The following is a 19,730-nucleotide window of genomic DNA, read 5'->3' on the forward strand; positions in this document are numbered from 1 at the left end:
AAAATGAGGCCTAGGTGACTCTGTCATCTGTGTAGATATAAATGGCCTGGAACTTTCTGGCTGAGTCGTGCTGCAGAGTGAATCAGCAGGGCCCAGCAGAAGGCCCAATCACAGTCACCACAGCCTTCATCACTGCCAATCACCATGAGGGCAGCCTTCCAGCCAGGGCAGAAGAGGCAAATGCAGCCAGATAATCAAAACATCCCAGTGGAGTTTCAGATTTTATTAGCATGCCTGCTTTATTAGAATGTCTGCAACATACCTTCAAATGTAATAACTGGAGAGGTTCTGCCTATAGCTTTTTCAACCCTTCAGTTACCATCAATCAAGACAGGTTTTTGATATTTATATTCACACACAGCAGTACGGAGTGGTTCGCTGTGTGCTTTACCATGAACAAATCTGTAATGACATTTAATTTGTCTCTCAGACCTACGCTAGTACTACACTTGTACTATGTAAACCTCAAAACAACAATCTGCATGCTTCGATTATCTTCACCTCGTGTCATTTTGAATGCAAATTTCAAACGCAAAGTTCAAATGCTTTGTAAATAAGCTGACAGGGCTCTTACATTTACATTTATGGCATTTAGCAGACGCTCTTATCCAGAGCGACTTACAAAGTGCTTTGCTATTTACCCAAGAAAAGCCTTGGCTAGTTAGAATAGACCAATAAATCAAAGGATACCTCTAAGCTTAGACATTACTAAACACAAGACAATAAGGCGACCAAAGTACTCTTTTGACTGCCCCCTTCTCAATTATCATGCTTTTAGGCTTACATAATCGCTAGACATTTCTGTCATAACATAATATAATGTGCAAAGCTTTGGCAGAATATACATTAAAATACATAAAATTACAGATGCAAAATGCAAGTAAGAGGTCATTTAAAGCAGAAAGTAGTAGAGTAGGCTAAGTCCATACTCAAGTGTACTCCGCACTCAAATTCTGAAAAATTACTACTTAAAGCAGTACTATGGACAACTGGCATTCCTTGATCCTGGGCTCCCCCTACAGTCAAGAAGTGTAACTCACGCTTTGAGCCACATGCATTTCTGAACAAGCTGAGAGACTTGGCACCATCGCTGAACCGAATTTTACACAAATATGAGTCAGGTTAAGGATTTCTCAGAAGCGCTTTCATGCCTGCCTCTCCAAAGTTTCATGCTGCTAACTGCTAATTTGTTCTATTGTCTGAAATGAACCTTTAAAGTAAAAGTTTATTAAATAAACAAGGAATTTAAAACTAAAATGACCAAAAAGACTAAATCCATCTTAACTTCATTTGAGCACATGTAACTAAGCAACTGGATGTTACTACTCACCTCTACTTAAAGCAACACTGTTGCATCTTTATCTCAAAATGACCCTTCAAAGTCATGTTGATGCTCCACTAACCTCTAAATACAAGAACAGTGTCTCAGTCATTGCTACAGTGTCTTTTTTGCTGCTATCTGTATCTTTGGTGAAGCGGACAGGAAAACGCTCACGAGAACTGCAAAATTCAGCATAACCAGAGTTATATTTACGTACAATCCAGTAATATTACTCTACTACATCAGTCCACTCTACTATGTGCATCTTTCACTTTCATACATGGTTGTGTATCTCTCAGCTTGTCTAGAAATGCAAAAGGGGAGCCTAAGAGCAGGATAAAAACAAAGTTTTACATAATGCAGTCTCTGTTAAAACACTGATTGGCCTCCTATATTTTACCTAAGAAATAGGTAGAAATCAAAGTTCATCCTTGATGGGAGTAAGCTGAAAGTGACACAATAAGGCTGTCACAATGACAAAAAGCTCCAGTCCTGTTTGTCTTTGTCTAAAAGTCATTACACGGACATGAGTAATGTGCAGCTGTAGTTTGTTTGAATAAGTGAAGGTAGGCTGCTGTGCAGCTGCTGAGCGACAGATGTAGGTGTAAGCAATCAAGGCTTCCCTGAAGAGCTGCATCAGCAAGGGGTTTCAGTCTTTACAGGGAACTTTGCTTCCAGGTCAAGCATGAGGTAAGCGCCTGATGCAGCACTTTCAATGATTCTTTCAATGATGATTTAGTTAGGAGCTGTAGACAGGCTGGCTTAGGTACAGAAGCAACAGAGGGTTTCCCACACAGCAACCCTTGATCACTGAAATAGCTAATGCACATGTGTATGTTTACGGTGCACTCAAAGCCAGCCCTGGTGAGACAGTTAAGATGCTAGACTTGCCAAGATGTGTGGAATGTATGAGCCACAATACAGGTTTTCTATTCATTGTTCACAAAAAATAAAAACATGGAAACATAAAGCCTTTGTATCCTTTTGGTTACTTGTTCCTGCATTGAGAGCTTGGATCCCATGGATGCTCCGAACGTAATGTAAAAAAAATAAAAATAAATAAAAAATACATCAAAATAATTTTTCTGAGCTTCACCTCAGCTGAATGAACAGTTTACGGCCTAACGATCATGGGTCATGATCATGTTCATGGGATTCTTTGATCCATAGGAAGCCGATCTGAGTGCCAAAATTGAGACCATCTCTTACGTGGGAGAAGAAGGAATCAGGGTGGCAGGAGGTGCAAAGAGTGAGGTTGGGTTGGTCTTTCACTGTGTTATCCTGGATATGCTCTGGGAGGAGCCCACCTCTCTCCAGGAGGATCCTAAAAACATGCATATTTGTTACTTTCAACATAAAGTTCCTTCTAAAACAGCATCATTATATGCCAGTGAGATTTAGACAGGTACTAGTTTACAGTTCAGTTCAATTTTTGCCAATACTGTTGTTATGAACTTTGTTAGCATAGGTATTGCAATCATTTGATTAATTGTACAATCAATATGAGAAACCACCCTTCATTAAAATCAATATGCAAGGTCTCCACAGCTTCAAAGCTCAACATTCGTTACTACCTGGTGGCAAGCCTGATATCGACATAAGGCCTGTATGACTCCATGTTTCTGACACAGTCTGGATGGATGGCCTGAAACTCTCTTGCTGTGTCTTGTTGCATAGTGAAACAGCAGGGCCCAACAGACGGACCGATCACAGCCACTATGTTAACAAGCTTGCTGCCAAACTCCAGCACCATGGCATTCACTGTTGCCATAGCAATCCCCATGAGGGTACCCTTCCAGCCTGCAAAGAGGAGAGGAAGCCAAAAAAGCATCATATTCAAGTCTGAGTTTTCACTACAATCCTGTGGAGGCCAGTGGTTTTTACATGCTTGAGTGAAAATGCTGTGAAATGTAATGCATTTGCTCTCGAGTATTTGACTAAAATGGCCTAAAAGATTACAAGATTAGACTTTTAGGAGGATGTTAATACTTTCCCAACCTTACCAGTCCCAATTGTCAGCGTACAATACAACCTGGAAAACAGCTATCTGAATCTAAATTACTTTTTTCTTCAGGAATGCTAATTTCAGCTGTAGCTTCTCAAACAAATCAAACTCACAGAGCACTGTGATTCTTCCTTCAGCTTGATTTCTGTATGCTGTCAATCATACATATTTGTTTTGCTTAAAATACTGCAGGCCATGTCTTTTTAGGCTACTTCCCTGAATGCCAAGAATGAAATGAAAACATTTCTCATCATCAGAATAACCTAAACACTGGCTTTTATTGTTCCTTGTGGTTGAGGGTTTCTAAACACAACCATTTAAATGTAAATAAACTGTTCTGTTTCCTAAATAGTTTTCATGGAATCATGAAATATTAAAAATATATTTATTTTTTATCTGGAAGCTGTGATTGAACATGTGGTGGCAATGTAGCAGCAGACTTTTGTCAGAAAATGACACCGTTACTCTAAATAAATACAATAAAATATCAGATAAACTACTTGTCCAAATGTTTACAAACACCCATTTTAGCGAATGCATTCAGCTAACTTAAGTTTCACTCATTGCTGACACAGATGTGCAAATGCACACACTCAGCTTGTCTAGTCCTTATAGAGATGCACCACCAATAGAACAGGAGCTCTCTGGAGCAGATGGATCTAACATGAACCTATTGGTATAAGTCCCCCAGCATTGAGCTGTGGAGCAGGGGAGCTGTGTTCTCTGAAATGATGGTGCTATATCCTGACCTCACTACCGCTTTTGACAGTGAATGCAATCAAATCCGCACAGCAATGCTCCAAAATCTAGTAGAAAGCCTTCTCTGGAGAGTAGAGACAGTTATTTTAACAAGAGCAGAAGGAACTCATTTCTGATTTCAGGTGTCCCAATACTTTTGTCCATATAGTGTAACTGTTGCTTCAAGATCAAAACTACAGTAAATACATTTAATCGCCATAAGCCTCCAGTAATACTATTACTTTTACTACTACTACTACTACTAATAATAATAATAATATTAAATCATCTATTGTAATTATTGCAATTATTTAAGTCAATCAACAAGTACCACATGAACCAGCTGACAGACTATTTGGTAATATTTCAAAGTGATAGAGTGTGTGGATGAGGTGAGGTGAGATGCAATTTGTCGTTGCATTTGCATTGTAGTTTTTCTCTTTTACTCCTGAAAGTACCGATCACCTGGATACTTGGTTTCATCGTATGTTTATGATGAAAGTTAAGTATAAGTGTCTAAACAAGGGCAGGATGCTGATTTTGAAGGTGCTGTAAGTGTGCAAATCACAGAATAAATCAGATCCCACTTCCATAAATAAGCTGAAGGCTGCACACAGGCCATCAGTTAATCACATCTGTTCTCCACATAAAGATGCAGCTGAGAAAGTAAAGGCAGGGTTGAATTACGAGGGTTAGAGAGTTAAGTCACCTGCATGTGCTACTCCGATGACCTTTGCCACAGGATCTGTGAAGAGCAGTGGCATGCAGTCAGCTCCTGGTGCTGCTATGACAATGCCTGGCTGATTGGTCACAATCCCGTCATAGCTCTCGGGTGCAGGCTTGTTCATTACCCACACATCACTGGCATGGTTGACCTAATAGGCAAAAGCAGGGCCTGAAATTCTGCCATTTCGGTCAAGAGAAAAAAAACTAAACACTGAGGCAGGCAGCGGAGTCAAAATCATGGGGTGTCAAACTCATTTTGGGTAATAGTCCACGTTACACAATGTCTAGGGGGCTAGTCCAATATTTTTTTGGATACCTGAATCATGGTTAACTTCTTTTAAACAGGCATGCAAACAGCATGACACTCTAAGCTTGCTAATGAATAATATCATATCATATCATAAGCAGATTTCAGCTAAAGTGAACTTCTGGAACAGCAGCTGACTGACACCCTAACTTTCAGTTCAACATACAAACAGGAGCTATAATACACAAACATGGACAATAATAAATATTAATAAACAATAAACATTAAGTAACACATGTTCTGTGTTGGTGATGCCAGCAGGATTCACTAAGTGCTCTAACTTTGCTGGCCATCATCTCTGATGAACATCAAGTCTTATCTTAATAAGGCGGCAGTGAGAATCACTGCAGCTGAAATTTAGTACATTCCACACTGCGTGGAACATAAACTGTGGCCAAGTGTGTAAATATTAATTTGTGCATCGCAGTAAAAGCAATTACTTGACTAGTGAGCTGAGGCAGTTTTCTACTGAATCCAAACTCCAGCTGATTTGACTGTTTGGGAATTTCCCTGCAATAGAGCTTTTGACTGGTCCTGTGTCTAAATTTGACTGATGTTGCATTTTACCTCTAGAACACTGACCAGCTGCATATTTACAAATTAGGTATAATATTTATTTGTCCTGTTTAGTTAGATTTTGTAGTATTGTATATTGTGAAATCTGTGTATTTTTTTAATTATATTTATTCCATACCTCCCACCCCTATTACCTGTTTATAGGATAATTGTATTGTATCGCTCAATATGAGCCTCTAGATTCAATATAAATGAGCACTGAGCGATACAACCAATAAATAAATAAAAAATAAATACATGAAGACAAAGACAGCAGATCATCCCTCCCTTCCTGTTTACCTCAAAATTGAGTAGATGGAGAAAAAAAGAGCATATTGAAAAACACATTGGGCATTAGCATAGGGTAACATTCTGTGTATAACAGAGTAGTAGTGCATTATTGAATATATTGTACTTTTCAAACTGATGTAATAGAAAGCATTAGCTCGAACCAGAACTGCTTGAGGTGATGATATGCTCTATGGACTTGTTATTCAAAGAAAAGGCTGTAGCAGCGGCAGCAGGTCTACCTTGGCAAGGTGAAACTGGCGAGGGTCAAAACCAGCCTGCAGTCCAAGGCGTCTGAGGTTTTCAGCCACCATGGCACAGGAGTCTCTGCGCCGTGAACTGCTGAACAGGTTTAGGGAGCTCAAGGTGCTGATGTAGGAGATCCCTCCTGTTCTTTTAGTGAAGCCATGAGAAAAGCAGTCTGAAGAAAAGACAAGGAAAGGAAAATAAACATTAGACCATATTCTTGCAGCTCTAGCTGTCTGCGGATTGCATTGTTCAGTAATAACAGTAGCTTGTAAATCTGACAAATGATAGCTTCTTGGTTTGGGCAACACATTTAACAGTAAACATTTACGGCCCATTAAAGAAGGATTCCATGACTTAAAAATACTACAGATATGCTTATTATTCATTAGTTAAATCTTATACATTTGTTTTAATCTAGAAATGATCAGTAATGTGTTTCTAATCAAGACTGGTCCCTAAATGTACTAAAATATGCAAATTCACCAGAGATCATTGAAGATTTCAGAATTGTGATTTCTCCCTTCACCGCTGGGAGGTGCTGTAGAAACGTGGTAATTTCGTTCTTGACAGCGGTGATCTGAGTGCAGGTGAAGGCGAGGTCATCAAGGGGGCAGTACAGGCCATCAAACACAGAAGTGCGGTAATGGAAGCTGTAGACAGGTGTGAAGAGGAGCTCCTCATACACCTGCAGGACCGCCTGCCTGCGGCTGCAGGTCAGGACCTCCACATCAGTCACGTCCAGTGTGTCCGCGGCCTGTTTAAATGAGTGAAGGGCTGAAGCTGCATTCTGGTTCATTAGGACGTGTACCCGTCTGTTTAAACCAGCCAGTCTGTCCAGAAGAGCCACCTCGGACAGACCACCAGCTTCCCCATGCGAGTGGATGTGCTGCTTCTGCTGCTGCTGCTGCTGTAGCAGAAGATACACCGGCTCCTTCACCTCGCCTCCTGTCATGACCTGTTGTAACCTGTTGACGCGCTGCTCAATACACAGACTGTACTGAGAGCAGTTAGAGTGAAGGAAGTCCACAAGAATGACCTTAGCCATTTAGCCCAAACCCTTAACTTAAACTCTGCTTACAAACCCGAGTTATCCTCCCGGAGAAGAGCCTGCATCAGCAGAACATCAGCAAACACTCAGCAAAAACTTCTGCGTAGCTTCAGGCTAGGCTAGCGCAGCAGTTCGCCTGTTCTTATATTTGCAGGTCGCCTCGTCTCCTCTGCAGTGCAGGACTCGTGTGTCCTGTGGCTGATTTCACATCGTATTTTAAAGCCTCACAAAAGTGGAACTTGTCTCGCGGCTCTGTGTGAAAACACTGTAAAACACACACACACACTTCCGGCATCTCGGACCGCCCACAGTGGAAATTCCTCTCAGAGGCAGAACACGAGGCGCTAACGCTAGCTCAGACCCACTGAGCTGCCGGGTCTCAGCCCAGGCTGAATGTCTGCAGAGTCCAAATTATACATTTTAAACCGAATGTTCTCGTATATTAAAACAGTTATGATCGCCGATATGATTGACTTGATTTTCTGACCTTATGTCACAAACTGCAATTATTATTATTATTATTATTATTGTTGTTGTTAAATATTATGTTATTAGCTAGCACTGTATACATACTATACTTATAGCTTATGTATTTTTTGCAATGCAATGAGTTGTTTGATATGCAGTCTTTACATTTAAAAGCATAGTTATTTATTCAGTAGCCTGTGCATAATCTTTTTTTATATATAATTTGTACATCTTTATTAAAAAAATGATGAATTTGGTGAGTGACATGGGGTCAATATTATACACATCAACTAAAAGTATTTATTTAGTTGTGCTGAAAGTTCCTAAATGTCAAAGCCAAAGCCAAGGTCTCTTAACTTCCTGTTAGTGATCATGATTGACTACAGCAGGTAGCATCTCTGTTCCCACATAAAAAAAAAAAGAGTTTATTTGATAGCACTTGTAAGATTGACCATGACACGTTATTGGGAGGTGTAGCCACTTTGATAAGATTTGGAAGTAGGCATTTGGTTTAGATGGTCAGAACCAACCCCAGAACCACCAATGCATAGGCCTGTCATGACCTGAAAGCAGCTGGAACACCAGTGTCACTTTATTACAGTCCAGCAAGTTCTGCATTGCCATGGACTGAGAGGCTGTCATCCAAGAAAGAATGCAGCTGACCACATATACAAAGAAAGCGACTTCTGGAGGAAGGTTTCACAATCTGATGTGACAAAGATGGAGTTGTTTGGCCACATTGACCAGAGATATATGTAAGGTGTGAAGGGGAGGCATTCAACCCAACGCTGTTTTGCTGCCAGTGGAACTGGTATATTGCACAAAGTGGGTGGAATAGTGAGGAAAGAGGACTAATCCTCAGATTTCTTCAGCATAACCTCAGTCCTAGACGGTTGAAACTTAAACACAGTTGGGTGGTCTAACAGGACAATATCCAAACACACATCAAAGGTGGCTGTGGAATGGATGCTGGCTAACATTAAGTTTTTGGAACGGCTTTCCCAAAGTCCTGACCTGAAATACTGTATGTGGACTGTGTCTAAAATCGGGTTTGTGCCAGGAGGCCAAACTGTAATTGAATTCCAACCAACTCTAACAAGAAGAGTGGTCAAATATCCAGCCTGAATTCAGCAAGAAGCTTTTTGATGGCCACCAAAAGCATCTGGACAAGGTGGGACTTTGTGGAACTCGGAGAGTTTTATGAATATTTCGGAGCCTGTTTGGAGCCTGTGTTGATTTCAGAAAACAAACAAACAAAAATATTCTGTAGACTCCAGAAGAAGTACAGAAATCACTGAAAGCCCAGTATTGCCATGACATTTATATATGATGAGTGTATGTAAACATCTGGCCACAGCTGTGTTTTATGCTGACTCAACAACTGTACATCTTTCCGTGACAGTATGAGGAAACCAATGGTTAACCTGACTAGAAATGACACATTGTTCCTCCTTGGAAAATCCACTGTCTGCTGGTGGTCAGAACCTTTTAAGCTAGTCTGTGCACATGTGTTCTGAGTTCCCAGCGCTGGGCTATTCCCAGTAATTGAACCAAACATATACAGTTCACTTGGCCTAGTTGTAAAAGAGTTAAGGCTTCGGTGCTGCACTGCGTGGCACATTACTGAAGTAAATGTAACTGTGATATCTAGTGGAGCTGGCCTTCTGTTTTAGAGTATGAGCACAGTTATCTGTACACGGTGTGTTCATTTCATTACAGACCACCTCTACATGATGCAATTAGGACTCTATACTGTTGCTTTCCTATACATTGTCAATTTCTACTTTTGTAGACCCCCAAACTGAAGCAAACCCCCCACAACGTTCTTAAATATCTACTGAATATAAAAGCTAATATCTATACAAAGTCTACACTGTATTTTAGTCCACACTTTAAACTCATTCATTACAATCGTATACAGCATCACTATAGTATTACTGATAACTGACTAACTTATTTAATACCTCACCATCAAATGATTTCACCATCATGTTTCATACTAGTTTGAAAGTAGTTGCTAAATAATTAGCTACTGAATGGATATTAGGACTAAAACTCAAATACATATATATAATTAGGGTATTAATCACATCGTATTATGCTTATTTTATTTAATCTGATTTTATGAATGAAATGCCAATCAGTACAGATCACGCTTGGAGTGACCAGCAGGGGGAGTAAAAGTACCAGAAATGCTCCATCACCGTGAGCTACAACCAGATCAAGATTGTTCTCAATGGAGGTCTGGTTGGTCAGAATTTTAATATTTCCGGTCAGTTTAGTTCAGCCCCAATGACTACACTGATCTTTCACATCGATTATTTTGTAACACATCGATGTTATCTAACTAGTGCCTGTCATTCAATGAGAATCTAGACTAAGATACACGGCAGTACAACAAACACACGAGTATGTGATATAACCGTTACATCAGGGGTTCCCAGTCCCAGTCCTGGGTACCCCAGACTACGTGCATTGCTACAATTTCCCTAATCTAGTACACCTGATCTAACGGATTAACTACACAAACTCCTCGTGTGCTGGATCAGAGGAGTTAGGGTGCACAGCATTGGGTCCCCAGGACTAGGACTACAGAATAAATAAGACAATAAGGAAACAAATGTTTAGAAATGTATGAATCCAATAAAGACTCGAATATTGTACCAATTACTACATCAGCTTTTGACATCATTGCAGACCATTCAGCTCTAGTTTCCTGCTGACAAATCCAGCTCGAGACCAGATTTTGCTGTTAACTGGTTTCAGATGGTCTAGGCTGGTCGAAAAGATGGCCAGCTGGTTAAATTGGTTCACTAGCTGACCTAATAGCATGACCAACTTGGTCAGGCTGGTTGAACAGTTTGGTCAAGCTGGCCATGCTGTTTTACCATGCTGGTCATGCTGTTTTACCATGCTGGTCATGCTGTTGGGCCATGTTGGTCAAATAGCACGGACTAGCTGGTTGACTAGCTTGGTCAGGCTGTTTACGGCGGAAGAGCAGCTCACCCATCAAACTCACATGAAAACATATGCTGTGCTGGTCAAGAGCTGAACTGGTCAACCATCTTAACCATCTTAACCAGGCTGTGCTTTTTAAAATATTGTTGTTGTTTTTTTATAGGCATGTTTAGATGACCATAATGAGCACATCGTGTCGCTGGCCTGCACTAAGAAGGGTTTGAGGATCAGCTGCTCATGAACGCGCTGAAACACCTGAACCGTCCTTGCTGCTCGGTGCGCGCGCCCGCTGCTGGGTGGCGCGCGCCCCCGCCAGGCTGAAGGCGGTCCGAGCTGTGGCGCAGCGGCGGAGCTCCACATCAGCCATCCGGCTTTCTGCTCCAGCAGCACAGGACCAGCAAACCGAGGCTCGACGTTCAACGGGAACTTGTTCGAGGACGGTAAGAGCATTTGCTTCCTTCGCCGTTTAGTCTTTGTGTGCTGAGGCGGGTGTGTTTTCCTTTTCCCTGCGACGCTGCCTCTGCTGCTTCGACAGCCAGTGAGACTTCAGCGTGCTATTGTATTACACGGCGTGCACTGAGCTGAGGAATGGAGCGTATCTCTTCATTAAGCGGACAGTTAAAGTTAAAGACGAGCTGGGCTCCATCCAGGCACCAATAACCTGCATATGCTCGGGCGACGTGCGGTACTTGTTGAGGGACAATCCGGATTATTTTGAACGTGTTGAATGTTTTCAGTGTTAATTACTGAGGTGTTTAAGTCAGGGTGCTTGGTCGTGGTGGAACATGTGTGTTAGCAGCAAAGTCAGCTGAAACCCAACGCTCTTGTTTCTATACGCTGATCCATGCATGAGTGCGAGTTAGTAACCGAACACAGGCTCCACATCTGTACACGAGCACCAACAGTGACTACTTTGGTAACAGCTGTCCTGCAAGTTCCCCTAGAAGGGACCGTTTTAGCACAAGCTTCAAGACCACATTAGACCACAGTCATTATCATCAATCCGAATTCTCTTCAAAGTCCCAAACACCGGCCCTCTGTGATCTGCGTTTCTCTTTCATCTCGCAAGGTGCGTCATCAGCTTTAAAGAGCGCTGTGTTTTTAATGAGCTATTAAAAAGTAACAGCAGCTCTAATGAACCTCAGTGATTGAACCGGCAGCGTCTGATTGGCTGATGTCCTTGATGACATGGTCACCTGGGAGACGCTTCAGCACCATGGAGAGGGTTCAGCGTTCTGCTAGGCTACAGGGCCAAACACTGAGAGCTCAAACTCTCTCCCTGCACTTTCCACAGTCTTTAGGCTCTTACTGATGCAGAATACAACAGCTTTAAGACTGGTTTGGTTGAGACTTAACTTACACAATCTAAACTTGACACTGGGTTTGGGCACCACTGGTCAACCTATATACTTAGTTGTATGTATAAGTGAGAATAAGTTTCTAAGATAAATTAAGTGAAACAGATTCTTTACAGATATCATATTTTATTGCACATAACTGTTTCTGCTGAATTTAACATATTAAATATGACCGTTACAAAGACAGTTTGTTTTATTTCTTCCAATATGTTCATTTCAGCAAACAAATAGAAACTGTGAATGGAAATTCACAATGAAATGCCATATTTAACATTGTTTCCTGTAGAACAGGGGTGAAAAACCAAGGGCCAAAGTTTAGCACAGTGTGCTGATTTCCCTGCTCTATCACACCACCTAACCTGCCAATTAACAGGTGAGTTGAATCAGGAGTGCTTCAGCAGGAAATCAGCCCAGGCCCATGAGATCCCCACCCCTTCTGTTAAGGATTTGCTATCTTATTTCCACTTAGGAAATCAGCAACACCTGCCATCTGAACAGAGTTGTCCAAGCTTTCGAATATGAATATATATATATATATATATACAGTGAGTCCAAGAAGTATTTGATCCCTTGCTGATTTTCTTCGTTGGCCCACTAATAAAGACATGATCATTCTATACTTTTAATGGTAGATGTATTCTTACATGGAGAGACAGAATATTAAAAAGAAAATCCAGAAAATAAATCTAAGGAATATATATTAATTGATTTGTATTTCATGGAGTGAAATAAGTATTTGATCCCTTAGTATTCATTAGCAGTTCTGGCTTTTACAGACCAGTTAGACACTCCCAATCAACTTGTTACCTGACCTGAAGCCACCTGTTCTCACTAATCACTTGTGTGAAAAACACCTGTCCACAGAATCAGACAGATCACACAGATTTCAAGTCTCCAACATGGGTAAAACCAAAGAGCTGTCACAGGACCTCAGAGTCAGAATTGTTGACCTTCACAAAGCTGGAATGGGCTACAAAAAGATTAGTAAGGTGTTGGATGTGAAAGTAACAACTATTGGTGCAATTATCAGAAAGTTTAAAGAGTATAACATGACAATCAACAGACCTCGGCCCGGTGCTCCAAAGAAGATTTCGCCTCGTGGGGTGGCAATGATGCTGAGAACAGTCAGAAATCGTCCTGCAACCACTCGGCAGGAGTTAGCAAATGACCTGAAGGCAGCTGGGACCACAGTTTGCAAGGAAACAATTGGCAACACTTTGCGCAACAATGGATTCACATCCTGCAGTGCCCGAAAGGTACCCCTGCTGAAGAGAGCACATGTGGAGGCGCGCCTCAAGTATGCCAATGATCATTTGAAAGATGAACCAAGTTATTGGGAGAAGGTTTTGTGGTCAGACGAGACCAAAATTTAACTTTTTGGCCTCAACTCCACCGCCATGTGTGGAGGAAGAAAAATGCTGCCTATGACCCCAAGAACACTGTGCCCACCGTCAAGCATGGAGGTGGAAGCATAATGTTTTGGGGGTGTTTCTCTGCCAAGGGTACAGGGCTACTTCACCGCATCACTGGGAAGATGGATGGAGCCATGTACCGCACAATCCTGAGGGACAACCTCCTCCCCTCTGCCAGGGATCTGAAAATGGGCCGTGGTTGGGTCTTCCAACATGATAACGACCCTAAACATACAGCAAAGGCAACAAAGGATTGGCTCAAGAAAAATCACATTAAGGTCATGGAGTGGCCCAGCCAGTCGCCAGACCTCAATCCGATCGAAAATCTATGGAGGGAGCTGAAGGTCAGAGTTGCCAAGCGACAGCCCACCAACCTTCATGATTTAGAGAGGATCTGCAAAGAAGAGTGGGCCAAAATTCCCCCTGGTGTGTGTGCTAAACTTGTGGTTAACTACAACAAACGTCTCACCGCTGTGCTTGCAAACAAAGGCTTTGCCACTAAGTATTGAGTGTGTTTGGCAAGAGGGATCAAATACTTATTTTCCTCATTGAAATACAAATTAATTAAAATATATTCTTTAAAATTATATTCTGGATTTTTGTCTTGATATTCTGTCTCTCCATGTTAGAATATATCTACCATTAAAAGTGCAGAAGGATAGTGTCTTTATTAGTGGGCAAACAAAGAAAATCAGCAAGGGATCAAATACTTCTTGGACTCACTGTATATATATATATATATATATATATATATATACATAAACACACACAAACATGAACCTAATTTCAGAATGCAAAGTCTGTGATTCAGTGTTTGCAGGTAGCAAGTTTGGATCCAGTACAAGTCAGCTCTATTTATACGGTACTGTGTGAATGTCTTAGGCGGCCATGGAAATGAAACTATTTAGTTACATGTTTGACACATAATAAAAACAAATGATTATAAACTCATTCAAATTTCTTGTTTTCAGGGTGTCTAATCTTATCAGCTATATTTAGTACATATATTGATATGTTGTTTTGAAGAGCACAGCAGAAGTCTAACTGGAATATATGATATCTGGAAACATGTGTATTCTTTCCTGTGTTGTCCAAGCCAAATACTTTTGCTATGGTTGCCAAATGTATACCGATAAATCAGATGTGTCTGTGCTTTGCATAGCTTGCAATACTGAAGGACATAGCAGAATTACATATGCAGAAAAAAAGCCCTCAAAGGACCTTGTAACATTGTCGGGTGCAGCTGATTTGTTATAATGCAGCCCATCATTGTTGTATTTGTGTTTTGGCAGAAACATTAGAAAGCTGACCATTTACATTACCCTTACCGGAAAATGTCCTTCTGCTCACACTGTTTATAAATATGGTCATGCTACAAAAGCCCAACTACTGATGCCTTCCAGTCCCTCTAAAATTAAATTATTGTCAGTAATTGCGGTGGCATTTTAATGTAGTACATTACGTTTGCCTGGTTCTGGTCTTTTAAAAATGTTAATTCAGCTACGAGACTGGAAGGTCTTCCCGCTGGCCTTGTCTTTTCGAAAAACCCAGCTGTGTTTTCCATCGATCCGAAGGGTGTCCAATTAGGCTCGCTTACAGCTCTGCGGATACATGGCCGCCTCTTTTTTTTTACCAGCCTGCATTTTCATTAACATTTTCCACTGCACACGGAGCCGACTAAAGCACTTGTGTAAATATCAGCTGGAGAAAAATTACAGTCCATGTGGATGCATTGTGTCGCATCACATGGTTTGCATTTGTCTAAATGCCTGTTGTGGAGAGCTGAAACACAAAGGAACGGCGCACTCTCATTTTAGCCAGCCGCATGCAGACAGAAGCCGAGGTTGTGTCTATGGCTAGCTTTCGCACAGACATGTAGGATGCTGAGAAGGTGATGGTATTTGCCATGGCATGCTTTTCCCCCTCTCTCCGCTGGCCGCCACACCAGCTGTCTCCTCTGGTTAGAGGAGCTTGGCGTCATTAGTGTCACAGCATCAGATATAGTCATCCTTGGGTGTCTGCTCTTCCATTCATCAACCATGATCATCACAGATGAGGCCAGCGTCACCCATTGTGCCAGATTAGAATGGCTTTGGTCATAGCTGGTCTTTGTCCTCAGGGGTCACAGTTTCTTATTGCTTCTCAGCACAGCAGATTTGAAATTGTCCTTTGATGTGGGGATACTTTTTGTGACGGTGTCTGTGCTGCTATAAGCTGTATTTTATAGGAGCTGTGGAGCCTTCCAGTAACGCTTGGCATCAAATCAGGTTAATTTAATTTATATGGACATCCATGGAAAGGCAAGCAGGAAATGCAATTTGCTGCTTCTCAGTTGCTGGAATAAAGGTGACTGGTTTAGTGTACAACGAAGAGAGATAAAGCAAAACCCTGAAGGGGGGGTGGGGGGATGGGGGCCATGGCGAAGTGGGATGCTGAGGACTGTATGTTTCTTGCAAATGTGCAAGCACTATGAAATGCAAAACGTCCCTTATGTAATACTTTGAAATGCAATGAAATGACACCTCCTTCTCCTTCCTATAAAAGAAATATTTACAAGGTTGGAATTGGCTGGATTTCCCTTCAGCTTAACCAGTTTTTTATTGTAATTATACATTTTAAGTGCTGAAGTTAATTAACCATGTGCAGCACTTAATGTACTATTGAATTTCCCTTTTCCTCATGATGGTTTATCATAGAACAACTGTGTCTATCTGTTAAAATGAGGATGTCATGTAACATGCCTCTGCTGTAGTGGGTTTCAATGGAGTGTTCTTCTCAGAAAAAAAGCACCACATGACCTCAATTATGTTTTCATTTGTCTTGAGAGGTGTGTTGGCTGGGGCTCTCAGAGTTAGAAGGATAAACGGGGGGGGTTGCAGATAAGAGCAGACCTTCAGTCTTCCTATTACCAGCTTGTGACCAGGAAGGGATTATCACACTCACTCACACACTCACACACGCATATACTGTTGCCTGTGTATGTGCAAACAGTCAGTTCTGCGCCATAATCGTGTGAAAGAGGCTGGTTTTCCCTGTGCCTCTCACACATTTCACTGTCTGAGGGCTGGCTGTGAGAAAATTGAGCATGTCTTTAAATTTAACACGACTGCACTTTTTATTTTTACAGTGGTGTGGAAATGATTCTGTTTAAGACTTATTCCACCTTCATTATCAAAAAATAAGAGCCATTATTCATTTCATTCTTAAAGGGTTCTTTGAGTAATGCCAAAGAAGAACCCCTTGGTTCCGTTAAGATCCAAGTGTGTAATAAAGATATGTGAGTGTGAAGAGCCTTTAAATTGGTAAAAGCACTTTACATCAAGTGAAGGTTCTTTAAACATTTAAAAGGTTCTTCACACTCACATATCTCCATTACAAACATGGATGTTTATGTAAACAAAAGTGGTTCTTCTTTTTTTTTTTAAATAATTCATTAATTTTACCCAATTTTCAACCCAATATGGAAGGCCAGTACCTAGTCCCCATTCATGTGAACTCCCTCTATCACTAGCAATGTCCCCAACACTAGAAGGTTAAGGACTAGCACATTTAAAGCCAGCCACCGCCTCTTTTGATGCAGCATCTCTAGGAAAAGCACAGCAAAAAGTGTGTCTCTTTAGCTCTGATACAACAGCTAACACCTGACACCTGTGCTGACCAATATCACACTAAAGGGAGGAAGTGCCATCAACCCACCCCTGAGAGAGCAAAGCCAGTTGTGCTCTCTCTGACTCCAGGTGCTAATGGCAAGGGATGCAGCATGACCCGAGCCCAATTTGAACCAGTGATCCTCAGATCATAGCGGCTGTGTCTTAGTCCACTGGACCACTCTGAGCCCCAAAAGTGGTTCCTTAATGTTTTTTATCCCTGAAAGAGGCACCTTTATTTTTATTATATTAAAGTTCTCTTGAGTTCTCTTGACTGCATGTGAGAAGATACTGTCAGAGATTTAAGTTTAACAATAAAATACTGGGTCTGCAATATTACATGAATAAGCCTTTATTTGTTTATTGTTTATATTATTGAGGAGAGAGAGAAAAATAGTTTGGGCTAAAGCTCACTAAACTAATTATAAATAAACAGGGCTGGTTGTTTTATTCTAAAGAAGCTTGTCTCGCTTATTTGTGTGCATTGATGCTGCAAGGCAAGTTGTGGCGTTTCATGCTGCTCATGAGCATGAGGCTGTAAAGATGTGCAGGTGCTGGGCTGCAGCGGTGATGTGCATGTGGTGCGGGATTACTGCAGATGAGCTCCTGCTGTTCCCTTAGCAGGTGCTGTGTGTTGTGATTAGGGGTCACTTTGAGAGAAGAGCATTGGCCAGGCTCAGTGGAAGACTCCACTGTGACGCAGGGTCACGGCTGTGCTTTCAGCCAGAGGCTTCAGTGTGTCCAAACCCAGTGTGTCCAAAGCCTGGTGGCAGCGTGACAGTGAAAAATGGGCTCTTACAGGAAAGAAAGGGATTTTTCCTCTGGAAAGAAGACAGATTATTTTAGTCTTTTTCTTCCTCTAGAGGGAACAAAGAGAAGAAAAGGCAAGCTTTAATCTGCCATTCCCATTGCTTGGCAGAGAGGGGGGAAAAAGTTCCTGCATAAGTGAGATGTTCATATGGGCGCATAAAATGTTTTGTAGATTTCATTTCGCTGGATAATACAACAATGCCCATGCCTGTGGAGGCTAATGGTTTTTGCTATGCCCAGAGAAGACCTTAATTCGTCTTTCCATAAAGACCTCTAAATGGCTCTTGGCTTGGTCATAGAGTTCTAGTAAAAACCTTGATGTGGTAGAACATTTCTTTATATTTCTTTAAATACATACATTTTAAAAGAGATCAAGTAAACAAGCCTGAGGAATGTGCCATTTTGGTGTATCTCCCTTTTACAAATGTCATGTCGGAATTTCTGCTTGATTTTACGTCACTTTGAGCAGCCGTCCAGCCCCCTATTTACAACAAACTCTCAGCCAGCTCTCAAATGTTAAACTCTATCAGTGATGTTAGGAGGTTCTTTATGGAACCTGAAATGGTTCTTTTGTGGACTTTTTTGGGACCTTGTGGCAAATATATCACTCAACTGCAGATGGGGAAATGGAATTATAATCTTTGATCCAGTATCAAAATAGCAGGTGATGGTTACAGCTGATTTCTAGTGAATTCATCAAAAAACATGCCGAGAAAACATCAGTATCACTGTCAACTACAACCAGATGCTAATCTTCACTTATTATTATCTGCATAGAAATTCCGTATCAGTGCATCCGTACTATGTCGTGTGTAACCTTTTCAAGGACAGCTTTGAACTCCTCTCTCCTCTGCTCCAAGGACAAAGAGTAATAAAGGTGGGGGATGGGTGGGAGCAGGGTTGGAGAAGAGCGGATCATATGGACAGTGCTGGACCACTCGCTCTCTCATCCTCAACTCCTTCCTGTCTGCGTAATAATGCCCACCTCTCTCCCCTCTGCAGCTGGAGGTGATGGTGAGGTGATGGAGAGCTTAGTGGGCCTGATTGGGCCACAGCTCCAATACTCTGTACACTCACATGTCTGTGATGGGATTTCTCTCGACAGCAGTGGCCAGCAGTCAGGGGATTGTGCTGGGCCGCCTTTGTCTTCCAGTCGGATGGAATGACTGACTGATAAGAAGAGAATCCTCTTTCGTCTCTGGCTCAAGCCATGGCTTGGCTTCAAATAACAAACACTTGCTTCTTACGTTCAAGTTTTGTTTTCTGTCATTCGAACAGTGGTGACTATGTCGGCACTGATTGTGCTCGAGCAGATCTCCCGGCCACGGTGTCATCCCTGGCCCACTTCCTTTCACCTAGATTGCTCAGGGATTTGATATGACCCAAAGGAGCTGGACTAATAACTAAGAGTGAAAAACGTGAGTCATATGTATACACATTGGCAACACTGACAGATTAAGTGGGAAAAAAGGATTAGGTTTTTTTCTGGCATGCAGTGGTCACTACCTAACAGAAGTGCTCCAAAAAAGGACAACTGGTGAACTGGTGACAGGGTCATGGGCACCTAAGACTCATTGATGCAAGCCATGAAGGCCCCATCTCACAACTTACAGGACTTAAAGGATCTGGTACTAACGTCTTGGTGTCAGATACCACAGGGTGCCTTCAGAGGTCTTATAGAGTTCATGCCTCGAAAGGTCAGATTTGTTGTAGCTGCAAAAAGAGGACCTACACAATATTTGGCACTAATGTTATGGCTGATTGGTCTATACGTATTTTGTTGCTGTTACGCATTTTCCTGCTTTTCACTTTTGGACATAAGTTAAATTTGGCAGTTGTT

The 19,730-nt window shown here is 41.6% G+C and overlaps 1 protein-coding gene across 1 annotated transcript; it reads right to left on the minus strand.

The window, feature by feature from the left end:
* Window positions 1-220: 220 nt before the first annotated feature.
* lacc1 (laccase (multicopper oxidoreductase) domain containing 1) lies at window positions 221-7,510 on the minus strand. The gene is made up of 5 exons (XM_072685138.1): window positions 6,673-7,510; window positions 6,183-6,361; window positions 4,774-4,939; window positions 2,896-3,121; window positions 221-2,645 (listed from the first exon to the last, which is right to left on the minus strand). The coding sequence occupies exons 1-5, from the start codon at window positions 7,232-7,234 to the stop codon at window positions 2,450-2,452; spliced, it is 1,329 nt and encodes a 442-aa protein (XP_072541239.1). The 5' UTR covers window positions 7,235-7,510; the 3' UTR covers window positions 221-2,449.
* Window positions 7,511-19,730: the final 12,220 nt, after the last annotated feature.

The sequence above is a fragment of the Salminus brasiliensis genome, chromosome 8, assembly GCF_030463535.1.
Source record: "Salminus brasiliensis chromosome 8, fSalBra1.hap2, whole genome shotgun sequence".
NCBI classification, from domain to species: domain Eukaryota; kingdom Metazoa; phylum Chordata; class Actinopteri; order Characiformes; family Bryconidae; genus Salminus; species Salminus brasiliensis.